The 17,326-nt window shown below is 30.1% G+C and overlaps 2 protein-coding genes and 1 long non-coding RNA gene across 4 annotated transcripts; all 3 read left to right on the top strand.

The window, feature by feature from the left end:
- The first annotated feature begins 3,692 nt into the window (after positions 1-3,692).
- Positions 3,693-5,818, top strand: LOC129900587 (GDSL lipase-like). The gene is made up of 5 exons (XM_055975595.1): positions 3,693-3,955; positions 4,127-4,248; positions 4,325-4,546; positions 4,854-5,118; positions 5,394-5,818. Exons 1-5 carry the CDS (start codon positions 3,709-3,711, stop codon positions 5,633-5,635), a joined length of 1,098 nt encoding a protein of 365 aa, XP_055831570.1. The 5' UTR covers positions 3,693-3,708; the 3' UTR covers positions 5,636-5,818.
- Positions 5,819-7,371: 1,553 nt separating this feature from the next.
- Positions 7,372-9,391, top strand: LOC129899869 (uncharacterized). Its single transcript, XR_008769579.1, has 3 exons — positions 7,372-7,547; positions 8,285-8,408; positions 9,118-9,391. It is a non-coding gene; the product is annotated as an uncharacterized LOC129899869 (long non-coding RNA).
- Positions 9,392-12,462: 3,071 nt separating this feature from the next.
- On the top strand, positions 12,463-17,256 carry LOC129898607 (GDSL lipase-like). 2 transcript variants are annotated; one of them, XM_055973203.1, is made up of 5 exons: positions 12,463-12,801; positions 13,475-13,596; positions 14,700-14,918; positions 15,320-15,563; positions 16,780-17,256. In XM_055973203.1, the coding sequence occupies exons 1-5, from the start codon at positions 12,540-12,542 to the stop codon at positions 16,839-16,841; spliced, it is 909 nt and encodes a 302-aa protein (XP_055829178.1). In that variant the 5' UTR covers positions 12,463-12,539; the 3' UTR covers positions 16,842-17,256. The 2 variants fall into 2 exon arrangements, with proteins under 2 accessions (XP_055829178.1, XP_055829177.1); XM_055973202.1 differs by lacking the exon at positions 16,780-17,256 and adding an exon at positions 15,915-16,483 and having other exon boundaries at positions 12,465-12,801.
- The last annotated feature ends 70 nt before the right edge of the window (positions 17,257-17,326 follow it).

The following is a 17,326-nucleotide window of genomic DNA, read 5'->3' as shown; positions in this document are numbered from 1 at the left end:
CATAATTAAGGTATTTTTGAGTGGCTATATGCGAAAATTTCCCTATAAATATTCCTTCCGTCTCAAATTAATTGTTATATTCTCTAGAGTTAATTTAATTAATTTAAGAAGCAAAATGGAATTAGATTTAGAGCCTATTTGGTATTGTTGTTGGAAAGCTAAAAACACTTATTTTGAGAAAAAAATATTTTCTTTTGAAAAATTAAGGTATTTGGCAAATCGGTAAAATTATTTTTAAATGAAAGCATGTTTTTCTTCTGTTGGAAGAAGTTAAAAATTTCTTCTTATTATTAAAAAAAGGAGAAGCGAAAGCAGAACATTTTTTTTCCAAAAACAATATATCCCTTCCATATATACGTATTTACTAAGACATCTCATATCTCATAAGTTTGGTTAAATTTAATTTAAGAATTTTATTTTATATAATAAAATTTTTATTTTATTTTGCGTTTATATATTATTATTATTATTTTATGTTTGATACTTTTACTTATATTTAAATCATCATGTTAATATTATATCAATATTTAATTTTTTTATTTATCTATGTACAATATTAATTAATAAATTGACTATGTACATTTTAATTTAGTATAAATAAAAATCTGATTAATTTTTTTTTATAATAAATATTTAAATAGTTTCTATCTATAAAATAATCTTAATATTAAAAGTTCATGGATACTTGCCTATAAGCAATTTGATTCTTAAAAGCATTTTTTAAAATAAAAAAATAACCAAACACATTCTGCTTATCAAAAACACATTTTAAATGAATTATTCAAATACAAATTATTATTATTTTCAAAAGAAATTTTTTGAAAATCTATTTTAAAAAAGTAATTTTAGTAATAAGCAATTTTTAGCAGCAATATCAAACAAGCTCTTAGTCAATGTTATATAATTAATTTATATATTCAAAAATATACAAAAAATACTAACAACCTTTTTTATGCCAATTTGATAAAATATTTTAAAATATTGAAAAAATTAACATAGTTTAACTCTTAAAAAAAAATGGGGATGGTGGGACGGAGGAGTGGTGATTTGTATTAAATCAAATAAGCTTAGGACATATGGCCTCAAGTGTTTGGTTCAATTGATTTTTTTCAAGGGAATATGCCTTTCGTTTTTAAAAGATTTTTTTTTTTTATGATTTTTTTTTTTTAAGAGATACGAATATCTTTCTGATGCATAAAATAATGGAGGGAAAGGAACAAAAAATCGAAGGGAAGGTGGGAAAAACCTAAAAGGCTTCCCTTGCTATAAACTAAGTACTAAAAACGCTTCCCTTTTTTTTTTAATGACAAAGAGATTTTTGATTGTTATCGTTTAAGAACGTAGAGGGTAAGTTTTGCTCTAATGTAATAACTCACATAAGAGTGTTAAACTGCATTAGACAAATTTGGTATAACGAGTTTGACTGAAAAAACTTGCAAGGAATTTTGAACCTGAGACTCCAATTCATATTTAAGAGATTCCTCGCTCAATCAGCTCGGCATTCTTTATGGGAAAAAAAATCTTCTCCCTAGGTACAAACTAGTTGCTATAATTGAACGCAAAAAGTTAAATCATAGTTATTTTCCTGTAATAGTTGAGCTAAGCTAAGGGAATGAATTGTCGAAATTTAGTTTATTATCAGTGATAATTTATCAATAAAGAAATTGTTTTTCTTATACTGAGAGTGAGAATTAACTTCATTAATATACAGAGTTACTGTTGCTCTTCGTTATCTTATATATGTACTTATTTTCTTCGAATTAAAGTGTAAAACGGCTCTACGTACAATTTAACTCATAAATAAAGAAATTAAAACTTCTTAACTTACAAATATTTGAAAATAACATTTCATCTTTTAAAGATTTGAAGAACTACTTGTAAAAATACCATGCCCATTAGTCATTATTATTCAAGTGACTATATCTCTGTGACATTTAGTACTCCTATAAAGAACTGAATCAGAATCAAGCCAAATCACAAGAAAGATGACAGAAATAATGAATTTGGAATAAAACCCTTCATTTTTGCTCATCTAGTTTAAAAAATCAAGACATAATTTATCACTTAATTCATAATTTGCCCTTATTATTAACTATATTCATTTTTCAATATATTGATTCACCAAAATAATGAATTTATAGTATATTCAAAAGGCGATGTAGTAAAATTATCATTCTATTTATTTTCTCTTAAGGGTGTCAAGTTAATACTGAATAAGTAAATATGAACGGAGTATATAATTCTACTCTATCTTAAGTGAGCATTTGGCCCCAAGTAGTTTTTGGGAAAAATTTAAAAAATATTTGAAAACTTGTGTTTGTCCATACAATTTGTCATTACTTGGCAAATATATTTGGCAAAATCCCAAGTTCCCAAGTTCTAAAAAAACTAAAAGTTGGGAACTTGGAAAGTTTTAAAAATTTAAAAATAACCCAAAACTTTTATATTTTATAAAAACACCAATCATTTATTAATTTCAGCTAAATATTTATCTACCAACTTACTCCATTAATATGATCAATCAATACCATTAATCTCTCTTAAATTGAACTTATCTATAAAAATGTCCACCGACCCTCTTTAATGAAACTTCTCTCAATGAGCTAACAATCATATTTCTATTTAAGGAGTGCATCATTTGCAAGATTACAGGGGAAGTGAAAGAGAGCTTAAGAATGACAAAGAGTTATTTAACTATAGACATGCCTCTTTGTGTAATGTAATTGAAAGAACATTTGGTGCGTCAAAAAGTAGATTTAGAATACTACGACAAGACATGAATAACTATGACTTAGACATGCATGTGAAAATAGTAGTTGCTTGTGCCGTATTACACAATTTTTTGCATGAAAATCAAAGTAGTGATGGAATATTCACTGAATATGAAAGTGATGATATGATCGTTAATGAAAATGATGAACAATCGACTGAGAGTAACAATATTGCTTCGTCTTTTCAGTCATCTGATCTAGAAATAAAAGCTTGCCGAGAAGAGATTATTCGTAACATGTGGGAAGATTTTATAAAAGAATAGTTTGCTATTACCTCTTCCAGAAAAGAATAGTTTGAGTGACAAGATTGGGAGAAAAGAATAATTTATTCTTAATTCGATTAATTTATTGTTCTTGCCTATATTATTATTTTGTTGTTGTTGATTGTTATTAATTGTGTTATAAGATATTTTTTTAACGGAACATGTTCATTATAAAATGATAATATAAACTTATGAGTATTTTTAATAATTTTTAGAACTTACAGGTACAAAAATAATATTTTTTGAAATTTCAGCAAAACTTGAAAAAATTTATGGTCAAACGCATGATAAAACTTCACCAAAATTTCTTCCAAGAATAACTTGCCAAAAATATTTGGAAACTTGGGCAACGGCACCTAAAGAAAGAGCTTAGTTCGCAGCAATAACTGATGAAGAGAAATATGCAAGATAAAAAGTAAAAAATTGGCTCTTTTGTGGCTCATTTTCTTAATTGTAGGCCTAGTTAACTTGTTTACTAACTAAATGATTGTCCACCCGCCAACACTCTTTCAATACATTTAAAAACTTGAAGTCTTATTGTAAGCAGACGCAAGTATTTTTTTTTTTTAATCATTCTGCACATCACTAGTACTATAAATATATTTCCAATGCCATGCAAATATAAAACAACCTAATATATTCAGTAATTGTTCATTCACAATTAACTTAATCTAATGGCTTTGATCTCAAGCTTGTGCATCTTTGTTTTGGTAACACATTTTGCCACCCCAATTTTGTGCCATGAAAGACCTCATCAAGCTGCCCTTTTCGTATTCGGCGATTCAGTTTTTGATCCTGGAAATAATAATTACATCAACACCATTCCTAGCTTCCAAGCAAATTATTTGCCGTATGGAGAATCATTCTTCAAGTACCCTACTGGAAGGCCCTCCAATGGACGCCTCATTCCTGATTTTATAGGTAAATTTATTCGCGTTTTGGTCAATTCCTTGAAAAGTATTTAATTGTGGGAGGTAGTAAATGTCAGTATATACGCAAATTAACCTGAACACCTCATTTAATTTATTTTGCTATATGGAGAAACATGAGATGATGAGACTTTTAGATTATTTTTTTTGGTTGTATTTGCAGCTGAATATGCTAATTTGCCATTAATTCCACCATATTTTCAAATTGGGATGGAACATTTCATTCATGGGGTGAATTTCGCTTCAGCCGGTTCTGGTTGTTTGGCTGAAAGCAATCGTGGCTTTGTAAGTGACGATATTTCCCTTGACTAATTATAGTTAGATCAATATTTCTTTTTTAATGTTGATTTCCATTTGACAGATTATAGATCTTAAAACACAGATGAAAAATTTCAGAAATGTGACACAACTGTTGAAGAAGAAAGTGGGGGAAACAGAGTCCAAACAGATCCTCTCCAATGCTGTATATATTTTTAGCACTGGCAGTAATGATTTATTCACTTTAATAGCAAATTCGACTTTTCCATATTCCGATACAGAATATCTACAGATGATTATGGGCAATTTGACTTCTGTTTTAAAGGTAATCAACTTAATTCGATTAAGTTATCACTAGTAGTTTTTATCTATTGAAGAAATAAATCAGATATTGTTACTTCCATTTTCTACGTTGAGTTTTGGCTAGAGAGTAGTTAGACCTAGACGTGTCAAATGGACAAGTTAGGCTAATTTTTCCTAATTTTTTTTAAAGAGATAAGCGTCAAAAACACACCTAAACTATCACATTTTTTTAAGTTGTATACCTAAATAGTTTAGGTATGAAATTCAAAAAAGATAATAGTTCAGGTGTGTTTTTTACACTTATTTCTTTTTTTAAATGAATGCAACAGAGAATTTACGAGGAAGGAGGGAGAAAGTTTGTGATGTTTAATTTGGGTCCCTTAGGTTGTATCCCTTCTATGAGGTTTTTCAACCTTCAAATAGGAGTTACAAATGGAAGTTGCATGGAGGAGGCCACAAACTTAGCAAAATTGTTTAATTCAGCTCTCCCAGAAATGTTCGAACAACTAGAGAAGCAACTGCCTGGATTTAAGTATACAATCTTCAACTTCTTCAAAGTATTTACAGATAGCATTGATAATCCAACAAAATATGGTATGTTCTATCTCTTCAAATTCAAAATCAAGTATTTTTATGTTCCATTAGATATTTTGCACAGTTGATTCATGTAATCTACTGTAAGTACTCATTTATCTACTCATTTATCTTTAACCATAGGTATCAGGTTCGAGCATTGGATATGAATGTTGATGCAATGTGCATAACAAAATGAAATTACACAAACTACATATGTAGAGAAAACAGAGAGTAGTATGTTTAGTTGTTATATAAAGAATGTTTCAATTTACTTGTGATTTTGTTTTGTTTAGGTTTTAAGATATCAGAGACTGCTTGTTGTGGAACGGGTCCATTTCGAGGAATTTTTAGTTGTGGAGGGAAGAGGCAGGTAAAAGAGTACGAGTTATGTGAAAATGTGAAAGATTACTTGTTTTTCGACTCTAGTCATCCCACTGAGCTGGCCTACCAACAATACACCAAATTACTGTGGAATGGAACTCCAGATATTGTAGCACCTTACAACCTAAAATCCTTTTTTGAACTTTCAACATAACCTCATGGTGGAATTGTATTGTTATGTAAAACTTGATGTTAAGGAGCTTGATATCTACTGTTTTTTCTGATCTCCTGTTTGATTTATTTAAAAATAGCCAGTCCTTAGTTGGAACATGCAATGTACATTTTCAGTTGCATATGCAATTGGACAAAGATTTGTCTGTTCGATTAGGGATTTGACAGTGAGATAAAATAAAATTTTCATTCTTTTTCTGTTGAGTTACTTTTATTTGGATGGTTGTAGTGTCCGGAATGAGAAATTATTAAGGTAATTTGACATGAATGTTTTATTAAGATGTTCATTTTTGTAAGGAGTAACTCAACTTATATATATATGCTTAAAGCCAAAAATTTGAAACCAAATCGACCCAATCTGAACTTATTAAGATTAAATTTTAATTTTAATTTCTTCAATCCAAAAATAAAAAATTCAAATCGAAGTTCTCATATCCAATCCAAACTGCCTGAACGCCTACCCCTACCTGCGAATTCCCTCTTATACAAACGTTTTAAATAAAAAATGGGACAGTTTCTGAAGCTTGAGCAATTATTGTCAATAAAAAAATGACCTTTTGTTAGTACATTTGTGCATTTTAATATTGTTTTATTGTTAATTTGGCTCATATTAAGTGCTGCATATTGAAGTATCTTTTTTTAAAAAACCTCAGCATAATTCGCCGCCGTTATAATCTTTGCCACAATCTTTGTCCTTTAAGTGAGCACTTGTGCGCATCGGGTAAATCCCCACTTTGTGATAGCCTACAAACCACACAGAAAATGTAAACTGCATTAAGTAAACCCTATGCGACACACTCGATTCAGAAGACATTAAAGAAAAATCAATCCCCAGTTATCCGTGTGGATGACCATCCTCCAAGCTACTCTTCATATTGCCTCAAACCTAGTGTACCATGAAAGAACTAAACATATTGAAGTTGACTGTCACTTTATTTGTGAGAAGATTCAAGAAAACTTGATTTCTACTAGCTACATGAGGACAGGAGGACAACTAGTAAATTTTCTTACAAAGGTGGTGAATGAAATTCGAGTTGATTACCTTTGCGATAAGTTGAGCATGATTAATATCTATGCTCCAACTTGAGGAAAAGTGTTACAAAATATATATATATAGACATCATTTTTAGTAATATACGTCGACATAATTAGCTAGCAGATAGAATTATAGAAATTCCTCTTTATTTTCTTTCATAAATTAGCATCTAATATATTGTATTTATATCTTGCTTACCAAATATACACCGAATTGATGTGGAATGGAACTCCAGATGTCGTAGCACCTCACAATTCCTCTATTGGAACAATAAACAATATTGTGAAACATGATGTTAAAGAGCTTGATCTCTAGTAATTTTTCTGTCCTTGTTGTATGTAACACCCCAATTTATTTTTAAGAATTTATTTATTTATTTGTTTTAAGTTATGTTTTTTTTGGATGATCTGACTTCAGGAGAACATAACCCTATCAAAATTGAAAATTTGGGAAAACTCATAAAATGAAAGTTGTAGATAATTGAAATACCTTTCCAACCATAGGTCATGGGCTTATATATGACATCGGAATAAAAAGTTATGGTCATTGTAAGGCTGAAAGGTCAAGATGGATAGAAAATTTGGCCCAACCCGATTTCAAATCGGGTCAGCCCATATTTCTTACCATGTAAGAGATAAGTTCAGCCTTATCTCTTTCATTTCATTCTTTATACTTCCAGAACACCATAGACATATAGAGAGATAGAGAGAGAGAGAATTAAAAGCCATTTTTGACCCAAATTCGAGTCCCGATTTCCGAAGCTCGTGAAGAGAAAAACGTTGCACGTTGTGTTGTCTTCATTTTGAGCTAAAAATCAGAGAAGAAGGAGTGTATTAAGGTGGTTGACTTATACTTCAAGGTAAGATTTAGTTGTTGTTTTTCCTTATTATCAAGCTTGTTTAGAGATTTAACGGATTAGAAGGGAGAAAATAGTGTTATAAACTTGTTTGTTGCTTTGTTGGAATTTATGGATTAGGAGATGTTTTGGTTGGATTAAATGGATGGAATTAGTTAAGTTATGAAGTAGAATGATTGTTTATATTATTGTTGATGTTCTTGATAAGTTGTTGTTGTCGAAATTGGGGGAATAAACTTTGGTTGCAAACCCGTTTTTGGTTGGGACTGCTGTTAGTAATTGTAGTATAACTCCTTGTGTAAAACTTAGTTTTGAGTGATTCAAGATGTTTTGGAAAGATATTTCATAGGGCTATAACTTTTATTTAGGATCCAAAATCCAGTTTTGCTTTTATTGACTCGAAAAAGGGTGATGAAGTACAGGGGAGGTGCTGCCCAGATTTTGGTCTAAAAATCCTACATGGACTGCTGTGGGTATTTTGAGCATATCTTGTTGTACATAATTTCTGTAGGGGTGATTCAAAGTTGTATATGACCCTAAGACATATAGCTATAACTTTCTTTGAGGACACAAAGCCTAATTATCCCATTTACCCCTTCGAAACTGAGCAGCAATACAAGACAATAGTGCTGCCCAGAATTTCCGTTTTGATACTTTGGGTTGATTTTCAGTGATTTTATGTTTAGTTTCGATATGCTGGAACTTTTAAACTTAAGTAGATGTTTGATTGTGTATTTAAGGTGTATATTCTCTTATACAAGCTAAGAGGAATTGTTTGACGAAGTGGATTTTGGTTGATCTATGACATAGAGAAATTGAACTCCGCGAGTGGTGGTAGAACTTGTTGTATGCTAAAACGCCAAGGTTCGTGTATAAACTTGAACTTGAAATATTTTATTTTTCAGAAATTTAAAGTATTTTATTGGGTTGTTTCCTTACTCCTTGTTTTGTATTTTGGTATGACTATTATCTCAAGTATTGCAAAACTTTCGTTGAATCGCCCACTTGTACGAATTGCTTGATCATTTTGCATTCTTGTTGGGAATTTGTCCTTCTTGTTACGGTGACTTGTCATCGATATTGGCATGCCTCTCGATTCAGATCTTGCCCATCTTGACTTTGGATTTGCATTTCGTCTTGACGATGGATTTTCGTCCATTTTTGAGTACGAGTAAAAAGCCACTTTCAACATGGTCTTTGATCTTCTTGATATTGGGTGACGACCCTTCTTGATATGGACACTTCTTGATTTTGGGGCTTCGGTCCATCTTGATATTGATTGTGCTTAGTGTGAAGGCATGACGTACATATGGGGTGAAATTGATTATTTGACTACTCTTTTGAATTGAATTATAAGCATTCTTGGTACTTAAGCCTTTGAATATTAGTATTGGTATTTTGAAACTCTCTAAGATTTGTATTTGATACTTGATATACTTGTTCACTTGGACTTAATGCTACCTTATTGAACCGCTTATGATGAAAAGGGAAATTTAGAATTTTTAATGGCTCTAAGTCCAAAGGTTATACACCACTAAGCTTTATGCTTAGCGATAGTTGTTTCCTATCGTAGGTGATATGCGAGGCGGGATATGAAGATGGCCATGTGGAGTAGACTTTTTGGGAGCTCTTTTGAAGATCACATATGCATATACATCTAGTTTTTGTATATTATTTTGGGGACTTGTACATGATACATGTGTGGCACTTATTTACGAAAATTTGAAGGCTTGTAACTTAAACCAAGTGACTAATTTTGTTATTTTAGAGTGTGTTTTTAACTCAAGTAATGCAATGTACTAGGTTATATTTTGACTTGTTATTATGCACGAAGGAAGATAATATTTTTATGATAATTACTTATTTGAAGTTTTGTGTATTTTATGGACCTACAGTATTGTTGAATTGAAAATCATTTTTTTTAAATAAAACTCATATATCTTATTTCAATAAGTTTTTTTTTAGGGTAAAATAATAGAAATAATTAGTTTTTGTTTCGTAAGTGGTATTCTCCTAAAAGGGGATGCTACATTGTATACTACACTACATGAAAAATAATGGTCCAGGTAAAAAAAAGAAAAGAAGGGGAAACATTATTGCACATCGTCATAGCATCAAAACAATACTCTCTCTTTCATATCATATGAATATCTTATTAAAAATAGGGCAAAAGGCCTAATTTATCCTTGAACTTTATGATATGGAGCTGATATATCCTTCGTTTAAAAACTAACCCATATATACTGCTGCCGTTATTAAAATGACACACATATATCCCTACCGTTACAAATTAAAAATAGCTCACATATACCCCTTTCATCTTAAGAAAGTGAAAAAAATATTTTTTTGATTTTTAATTTTAAAAAAATTCATGTATGGGTATATATCTTTTTTGAGAAAGTAAAAAAATTAAAAATTAAAATTTATATATCCATACATGTAAAACAAAAAAAAATTAGCAAAGTTTAGGGGTATATATAATCTTTTTCACACATAATTTTTTTTTGACTTCTTTAATTATTATTATTTGAGTTTCTAATTCTTATTTTATTTTTATTTTGTCATTCTTTGGTGTAAATATAAGAGAAATAAAAAAAGTGTGAATGGAAAAAAGAGAAAAAAATTTAAAACTATTTTGCAGCTATATTGTAATTTAAAACTATTTTTTTTGATGCTATATTGTAATTTAGTTTTTGTATCTATAAAAAAAAATTGGGGCATGTATAATAAATTTTACAATAAAAGTAGTGAGAAAAATAAATTTGACCATCTAAATAATAAATTCAAATTAGTCGTTGAATCAAAAAAATAAATTATGTGTGAGAAAGATCAAATATACCCCTATATGTATTTTTTTTTAAATAAAAAACTTTAAAAAATAATTTTTTCACTTCCGTTAGAAGAAAAAGATATATGTATGGGTATATATATTTTTTCAAAAATAATTTATTTGTGAAAAAGATTATATATATAGGTTAGTAAAAAATATATTTCTAATTTAGTAAAAAATAATTTGTAACGGTGGGGTATATATGTATCATTTCAATAACGGCAGGGGTATATATGAGTTAGTTTTTAAACGGAGGGTATATCAACTCCATATCATAAAATTCAGGGGTAAATCAGACCCTTTGCCCTTAAAAATATTTGTCTCATATTACTTGATCACTAACTAAATCAGGATAGAATTAATTAAATTTTTCGTATTTTACCCCTACAATTAACATGCTTTGAAAGTTTAAATAAATTTTGAAGATCCAAAGATTTTCTTTTTCAAGAGGCTAATTAATATGAGCAAAGAGGAAAATAATAAAGTTGATCAATATATTAATAATTTCTTAATCACCGTGTAAAATAGAAAGTGCACATCTAATATGAGACGGAGGGAGTATTTATTAGGAAAAATGGTCATATATGTCCCTCAAATTTGTGAAAATGTCTAAATATACCCTTCGTTTGAACTTTGAAGTTTGGATCATCCATGCCCTCGTCGTCTTACTTTTGGCATATATATATACTCTTGTAAACGTTAGTTGCTTTGTTGGAAATAACCAGCCCCTTTTCCATTTTAAAAAAAATAATAATTAAAATTGTGACATGACATTTATATTAAATATTGAATTCACCTTTTTTAATATTCAAAAATATCCGATCCACAAATTATATCCAACCCAAAAATCATTCCTTTCAACCCATTATCAAAGCCCTAATCGGGTCATCGACTGTGCTACGACCATTATCAACTATGTCTCAATATTTTGGGTCGAATATAATTTACGGGTCGAATATTAAACAGGATGAATTTAATATTTAATATAAATATTATGTGACAATTAAAAGGGGTGTGGCAATTTCAATTGCTATTTAAAAAAAAGGAAAAAAACTGGTTATTTCTAGTAAAGTAACTAATGTTTACAGGAATATATATAAAAATTAGACGACGAGAATATGATTAAGCTAAATTTCAAATAAGGATATATTTAGACGTTTTTGCAAAATTTCAGAGCATATATGCCCTTTTTCCTTATTTACTTTTTATTCATTTTGTCTCCATGTGAATGGATTTGTCTCTATCTTCTCTCTTTCTTATTCTAGCTGCTGACAAAACGCCAGGCAATTCCTTTGAAAAATCTAGAAAGATATACTATAAAAATGACATATTCCCCAAACTTTTTTTTAAACTATGAATGGGACAGTCCCCGACTCAATTATAGTTTGAAATGAAATATTAAAGTATTATTATCAAATCATTAAAAACATATTAAAAAAAATATAAAATATTTTTATTACCCACTCCACTATTTTTTCTCACCATACTCCTCCTTCCCCCTTCAATTTTTTTTTTAATTTTTATTTTCTATATTTCTTTTATAAAAAAATTTTAAAAAAATTCTTACTTCATCTTCCCCATCCTCTTCAAATAATAATTTAGATATTATTTTTATATATTTTTTTTAAAAAAAAAATTCTATCACGCCACATCTAACCCTCCGTTTCTATTTTTTTTTCTCATTTTGTATTAGATACATATACATGAGTGAGAAAAATATTTTAATTTTTTTAAAAAATAACTTTTTAAAAAACTAATTTCGTTTATTTTTAAAAAATAATTTTGTTTTTTTAAAAATAATTTCTTTTTTTAGGATAGAAATAATTTAATTTTATTTTTTAACTAATATTAATAGTTTATTTAATTTTTATCAATATAAAATATTTTAACCATCAGGCAAAAAAAATTCAAAAAATAGAGAGAGTAGAGAGTGTGTATTATACACCACTGAGATATATTTTTCAAACTCAAAAGTAATAATTTAGACATGAAATTTACGCTCTCAATAATTTAAATTTGAAACTCAAAAAAAAATAAAAAATATTTTTTACACTTACCTCATTATAAAAAGTTAGACATTTTGTTTGAGGACTAAAAGAAAAAGTGTGGTACAAAGGGAGTACAAGATATAATTAGTTTTTCTTCAAGTTTGTTCAACTACTCCAATGGTTTTGAACTCAAGCTTGTTTAGATTCTTCATATTCATTTTGGTAGCTTGTTTTACTCACCCAATTTTGTGTATTAGCAGCCATGGAAGAACTCAAGCTGCCCTCTTCGTGTTCGGTGATTCACTGTTCGATCCTGGAAATAATAATTACATCAACACTACTACTGAGTACCAAGCAAATTGGTGTCCATATGGAGAATCATTCTTCAACTACCCTACTGGCAGATTCTCTGATGGACGTCTCATCCCTGATTTTATAGGTAAATTTTACGGCCTTTGGACAATTATTTGAGAAGTGTTCGGAATAGGGGCAGAGCTAGAGTTTTAGTCTCAGGACAATATTTATTTAGTATTTCTATTGAAAGAATCCACTAACTTGCTTGTTTGCATGAACCTATTTTAAATAATTTATAAGTTGAAAATTATTTATAAATTTTTATAAAAATAGGTGCATCCAACTTATATTTTTATTACTTATAAACTATTTTTAACTTGTAAGCAGTAAATTTATTCAAATAAATTCAATTATTTATTGATATTTATTTTAAGCACTAAATACTTTAAATTGATCGGCTAAACACTAAAAAAAAAAAAAAAAATTAAAAATAGCTCATAAGTAACTTATCCAAAGGTTCTCAGTAAACTGCCTTTTATAGTATCCAGAACCCATAAACTCGAAATTTTTGATCTGCCTATAGTTTTGAGGAAGATTTTTGAAGATTCTCCGAGTGTTTTAATCGAAAATAACTTAGGAGTATTTGATCAACTATGTTATGCAAAAAAAGAAATTAAGTGACTTTCCATAAATGGAAAAGGGAGATCCCCTCTTCAGATAGATTCTATAGTAATCTTAAAAACTTCGATTGCAATGGGCCTTCAAGAATTATTTTGCTATAGAGGCATGCGAATTTGATTCTTTTGTTGTATTTGCAGCTGAATATGCTAATTTGCCGTTGATTCCTTCGTATTTTGAAATTGGCAAGCAACATTTTGTTCATGGTGTAAACTTTGCATCAGGCGGTGCTGGTTGTTTGGTCGAAACTCATCGTGGTTTTGTAAGTGACGTTTCCTTTGAATTAGTTTAATGTAATACATGTTTGAATTCGATTGTTAAATCTATATAGAGTGGAAGTTTTTGATATAACTGATAATAGATACTCCCTATGTTTTAATTTGTTTGTTTGGTTTTGATTTGACACAAAATTTGAGAAAGTTAAAATACTTTTGAATCTTATGTCTTAAACTAAAGATACGTAGAATATATTAAAATGTCCTTTACTTTTGTAGTTTTAAACATGTTAGGTAGAAAGTTAAAATTAAAGAATTGACAAAAAAAGAGAAATTTTTTTAGATATGACAAACTTTTTAAGCATAATTACTCTATATGGGTATAGTTTTCCTAATTACCTATAATGACAAATATAAATTTTTCCATTATACAAATGTTGTAGCGAATTATACAATCGCTATATCCACAAATTATTTGTATACCGAAATATAAAACACTGGTATACATATGTATTTGTATATCTGATAAGCAAGATTGAGAGAGAGGAGGAGAGAGGCAAGCGAGATCGAGAGATGGAGGCAAGAGGCGAGCGAGAGGCAAATTGTATATGTATATCTGTCGAATTGTATATGTATATTTGTTAAAAAAATTGTATATATATAACCGGTATACATATTTATTTGTATATCTGGTAAGCGAGATTGAGAAAAAGGAGAAGAGAGGTGAGCGAGATCGAGAGAGGGAGGAGAGAGGCGAGCGAGATCGAGATAGGGAGATTGTATATGTATATCTATCGAATTGTATATATATATATTTGTTAGAAAAATTGTATAATGGTAACTAATATATATATATATATTGTATATCTGGCAGCGAGATTTGCCATACCAAGTAAATATGTTTGCTGCAAGTCGTAATTATTTTAAACTATACTCATACCGCGTAATATAGTAGTAAGGTTTGTCATACCACATAATTCCCCCCCCCCCCCCCCCCCAAAAAAAAAAATGGAATGAGACATTCTTTTTCAAACAGACCAAAAAGAAAAGCATGACAAACAAATTGAAACGGGGATTAACTAGTTTGATGGGAAGATTGTATTACCAAGACTTGTTTATGTATATCTGAAGTATTGATTCCATTTGACAGGTTATAGATCTTAAAACACAGTTGAAATATTTCAAAAAAGTCGTAAAAATGTTGAAGAAGAAGGTGGGGGCAACAGAGTCCAAACAGATCCTCTCCAATGCTGTATATATTTTTAGCACTGGTGGTAATGATTACTTGGCTCCTTTGTCAACAAATTCTTCGTATCCTAAGAGAGAATATCTACAGATGATTATGGGCAATTTGACATCTGTTCTGAAGGTAATGAACTTATTGATTCAAACTAATTTTCTTGTATTTCTTTGGAGTTAGTTTAACCATTTTTATCTATTTAAGACTTGTAGTATTTGCTTCACTAAATGATGTTTGGAGTTTCATGCATTTTGTGTTTAATACATTGAGGAGTATGTATCTTAGACTTGTAATAATATCTGACGAGTTATGAGCGTTTTCATTTTCTCGCCCATTTTGAAAAGAGTATATATTAATGCAAATCATATATTGGTACTCTTTTTCTGTTAAATAATGACAAATTAAAACTTCAGTGTATAAATTCTTCTGTTTGTCGAATTTGAGTATGTTTTTAATTCATGTTCTACGTTGAGTTTTGGCTAGAGAGTAGCTAGACTAATTCTTTGTACTTTCTTAAACTAATGCAACAGGGAATTTACAAGGAAGGAGGGAAAAAATTTGCGATGCTTAATATGGTTCCAATAGGTCGTCTCCCTAATATTATAGCTCTTAATGGCAATTCCGTAGAGAAGATCACAAACTTGGTGAAAATGCATAATTCAGTTCTTCCAGAAATACTCAAACGGTTGGAGAAGCAATTGCCTGGATTTAAGTATACATTATTCAACTTGTTCAAAGTATTTTCAGAAAGCCTTGATAATCCAACAAAATATGGTAATGTTTTATCTCATCAAACTCAACGTCTAGTCTCATTATGTTCGAGCACTGTTGATTTATGTTAACATAGCTAATATGGCAATAAGTACTATAGGTGGTTTTTTTATCTATCTTTTCCATCCTGTGCATGAACTGTGTCTAAAAATGTATGTTCCTGTTCACGGAATAGAACGTAGGGGTTAAATCTTAAGAGTTAAAGAGTAATAAGATTAATCACATGTTGGTGCAATGCTCGTATCATAATGCAAATATATTGACAATGTAAAGAAAATATGAAGTAAAATGTTTAATTATCATGTAAAGAATGTTTCCATAGTCTTAATTTACTTACACTTTTGCTTTGTATAGGCTTTAAGACATCAATGAAGGCTTGTTGTGGGGCTGGTCCATTTCGAGGGATTTATAGTTGTGGAGGGAAGAGGCAGGTAAAAGAGTACGAGTTATGTAAAAATGTGAAAGATAACTTGTTTTTCGACTCTTTTCATCCCTCTGAGCTGGCCTACAAACAATATGCTGAAGTACTGTGGAATGGAACTCCAAACGTCGTTGCACCGTACAACCTTAAATCCTTCTTTGAACTTTCAACATAACCTGATGGTGGCATTGCTGAAACTGTCTTATTATTTCATATTAAAGGAAATAAGAAGAAAAGAATGTGAAACTTGATGCTAAAATATCAAGATCTCTACTTCTTTTTCTCCTCTTTTGTGTTCGAATTCTGAAGAGTATTATCTTCAGATTTGATGATATGACTTCATATACAAGACCTTATGATTGAATAAAGTTGAAAAATTAGTTAGAATCATGCAATGTATATTTCAATTATATATATGTCATTGAGATGGATTGGTAAAAGAATGTCCTTTTGATTAAGGAAGTCATATTGAGATTAATAAAACTTCCCCTCTTTGTCTGTATCTCTCTCTTTGTTCTTCTAGTCATCTTTGTTTCTCTGCAGTCAGCCTTTGCACCTGCATGATTGGACTTTGAAATGAGGAATGTGACTAGAGATGGTAATCATAATCAGTCCGTTTTGCTCTCGGCCTTCCGGTCAAAAAAATGTCGATGAAGATGTGTAGGTGCACTATTCCGTGGTAGGAATTGTAACTTCCCATAAGTTTCCCATTTGTCACTCAACGAAGGAACCTTGCTTATTTCTTTTTAGAGGATCAACGAATTGAATGATGTTTCTGTTACTATTTTTGCCTCGCAGAAACAAAGCCTATCGCCATGCCAACCATCAAATACGAGATTTGGCCCTTCTCAAAGATTTGATGGAATAGCTTAACCCACCCAAGAGCGCTTATGTCAAAGATTTTTGTTCACCCAAGAGCGCTTATGTGGACCAACCACTGATCTCTTGGTTGAGGTTGTGTGACTGCCTTTCAATCGAACACAGTTGAGGAAGTCGATCACGTATGCTACAGCCTACAGGTGTAGGAGGAATTCTGGTCAGGAAAAGCTAAGGTACCACTTAAGCATAGCATGATGGCACTTAAGCTTTGATGCAAGAACCTTTTCTCCTGTTCAGTGGACAAACAAATATCATCTTCTTGGCGAAGGGTTTCTCTGTTATTTTTTTGGCGTTGCAATTAATTTGACATGTTTTCTAGTGTAATATTTGATCTAACTCTGGTAACAGATGTTTTTATTCTAATGAATCAAGTATTATACTGAAATTTAAATTGGAGTTCCACATTGGTGTATTTTACTAGAATAAGTAGTTTTCAAAGTTGAGTTTATGGTGCACTTGGGTGTTC

This window comes from Solanum dulcamara, chromosome 8, assembly GCF_947179165.1.
Source record: "Solanum dulcamara chromosome 8, daSolDulc1.2, whole genome shotgun sequence".
In the NCBI taxonomy this organism is placed as follows: domain Eukaryota; kingdom Viridiplantae; phylum Streptophyta; class Magnoliopsida; order Solanales; family Solanaceae; genus Solanum; species Solanum dulcamara.
The sequence above is the reverse complement of the archived record's forward strand: the minus strand, read 5'-3'. Positions and strand labels throughout refer to the sequence as shown.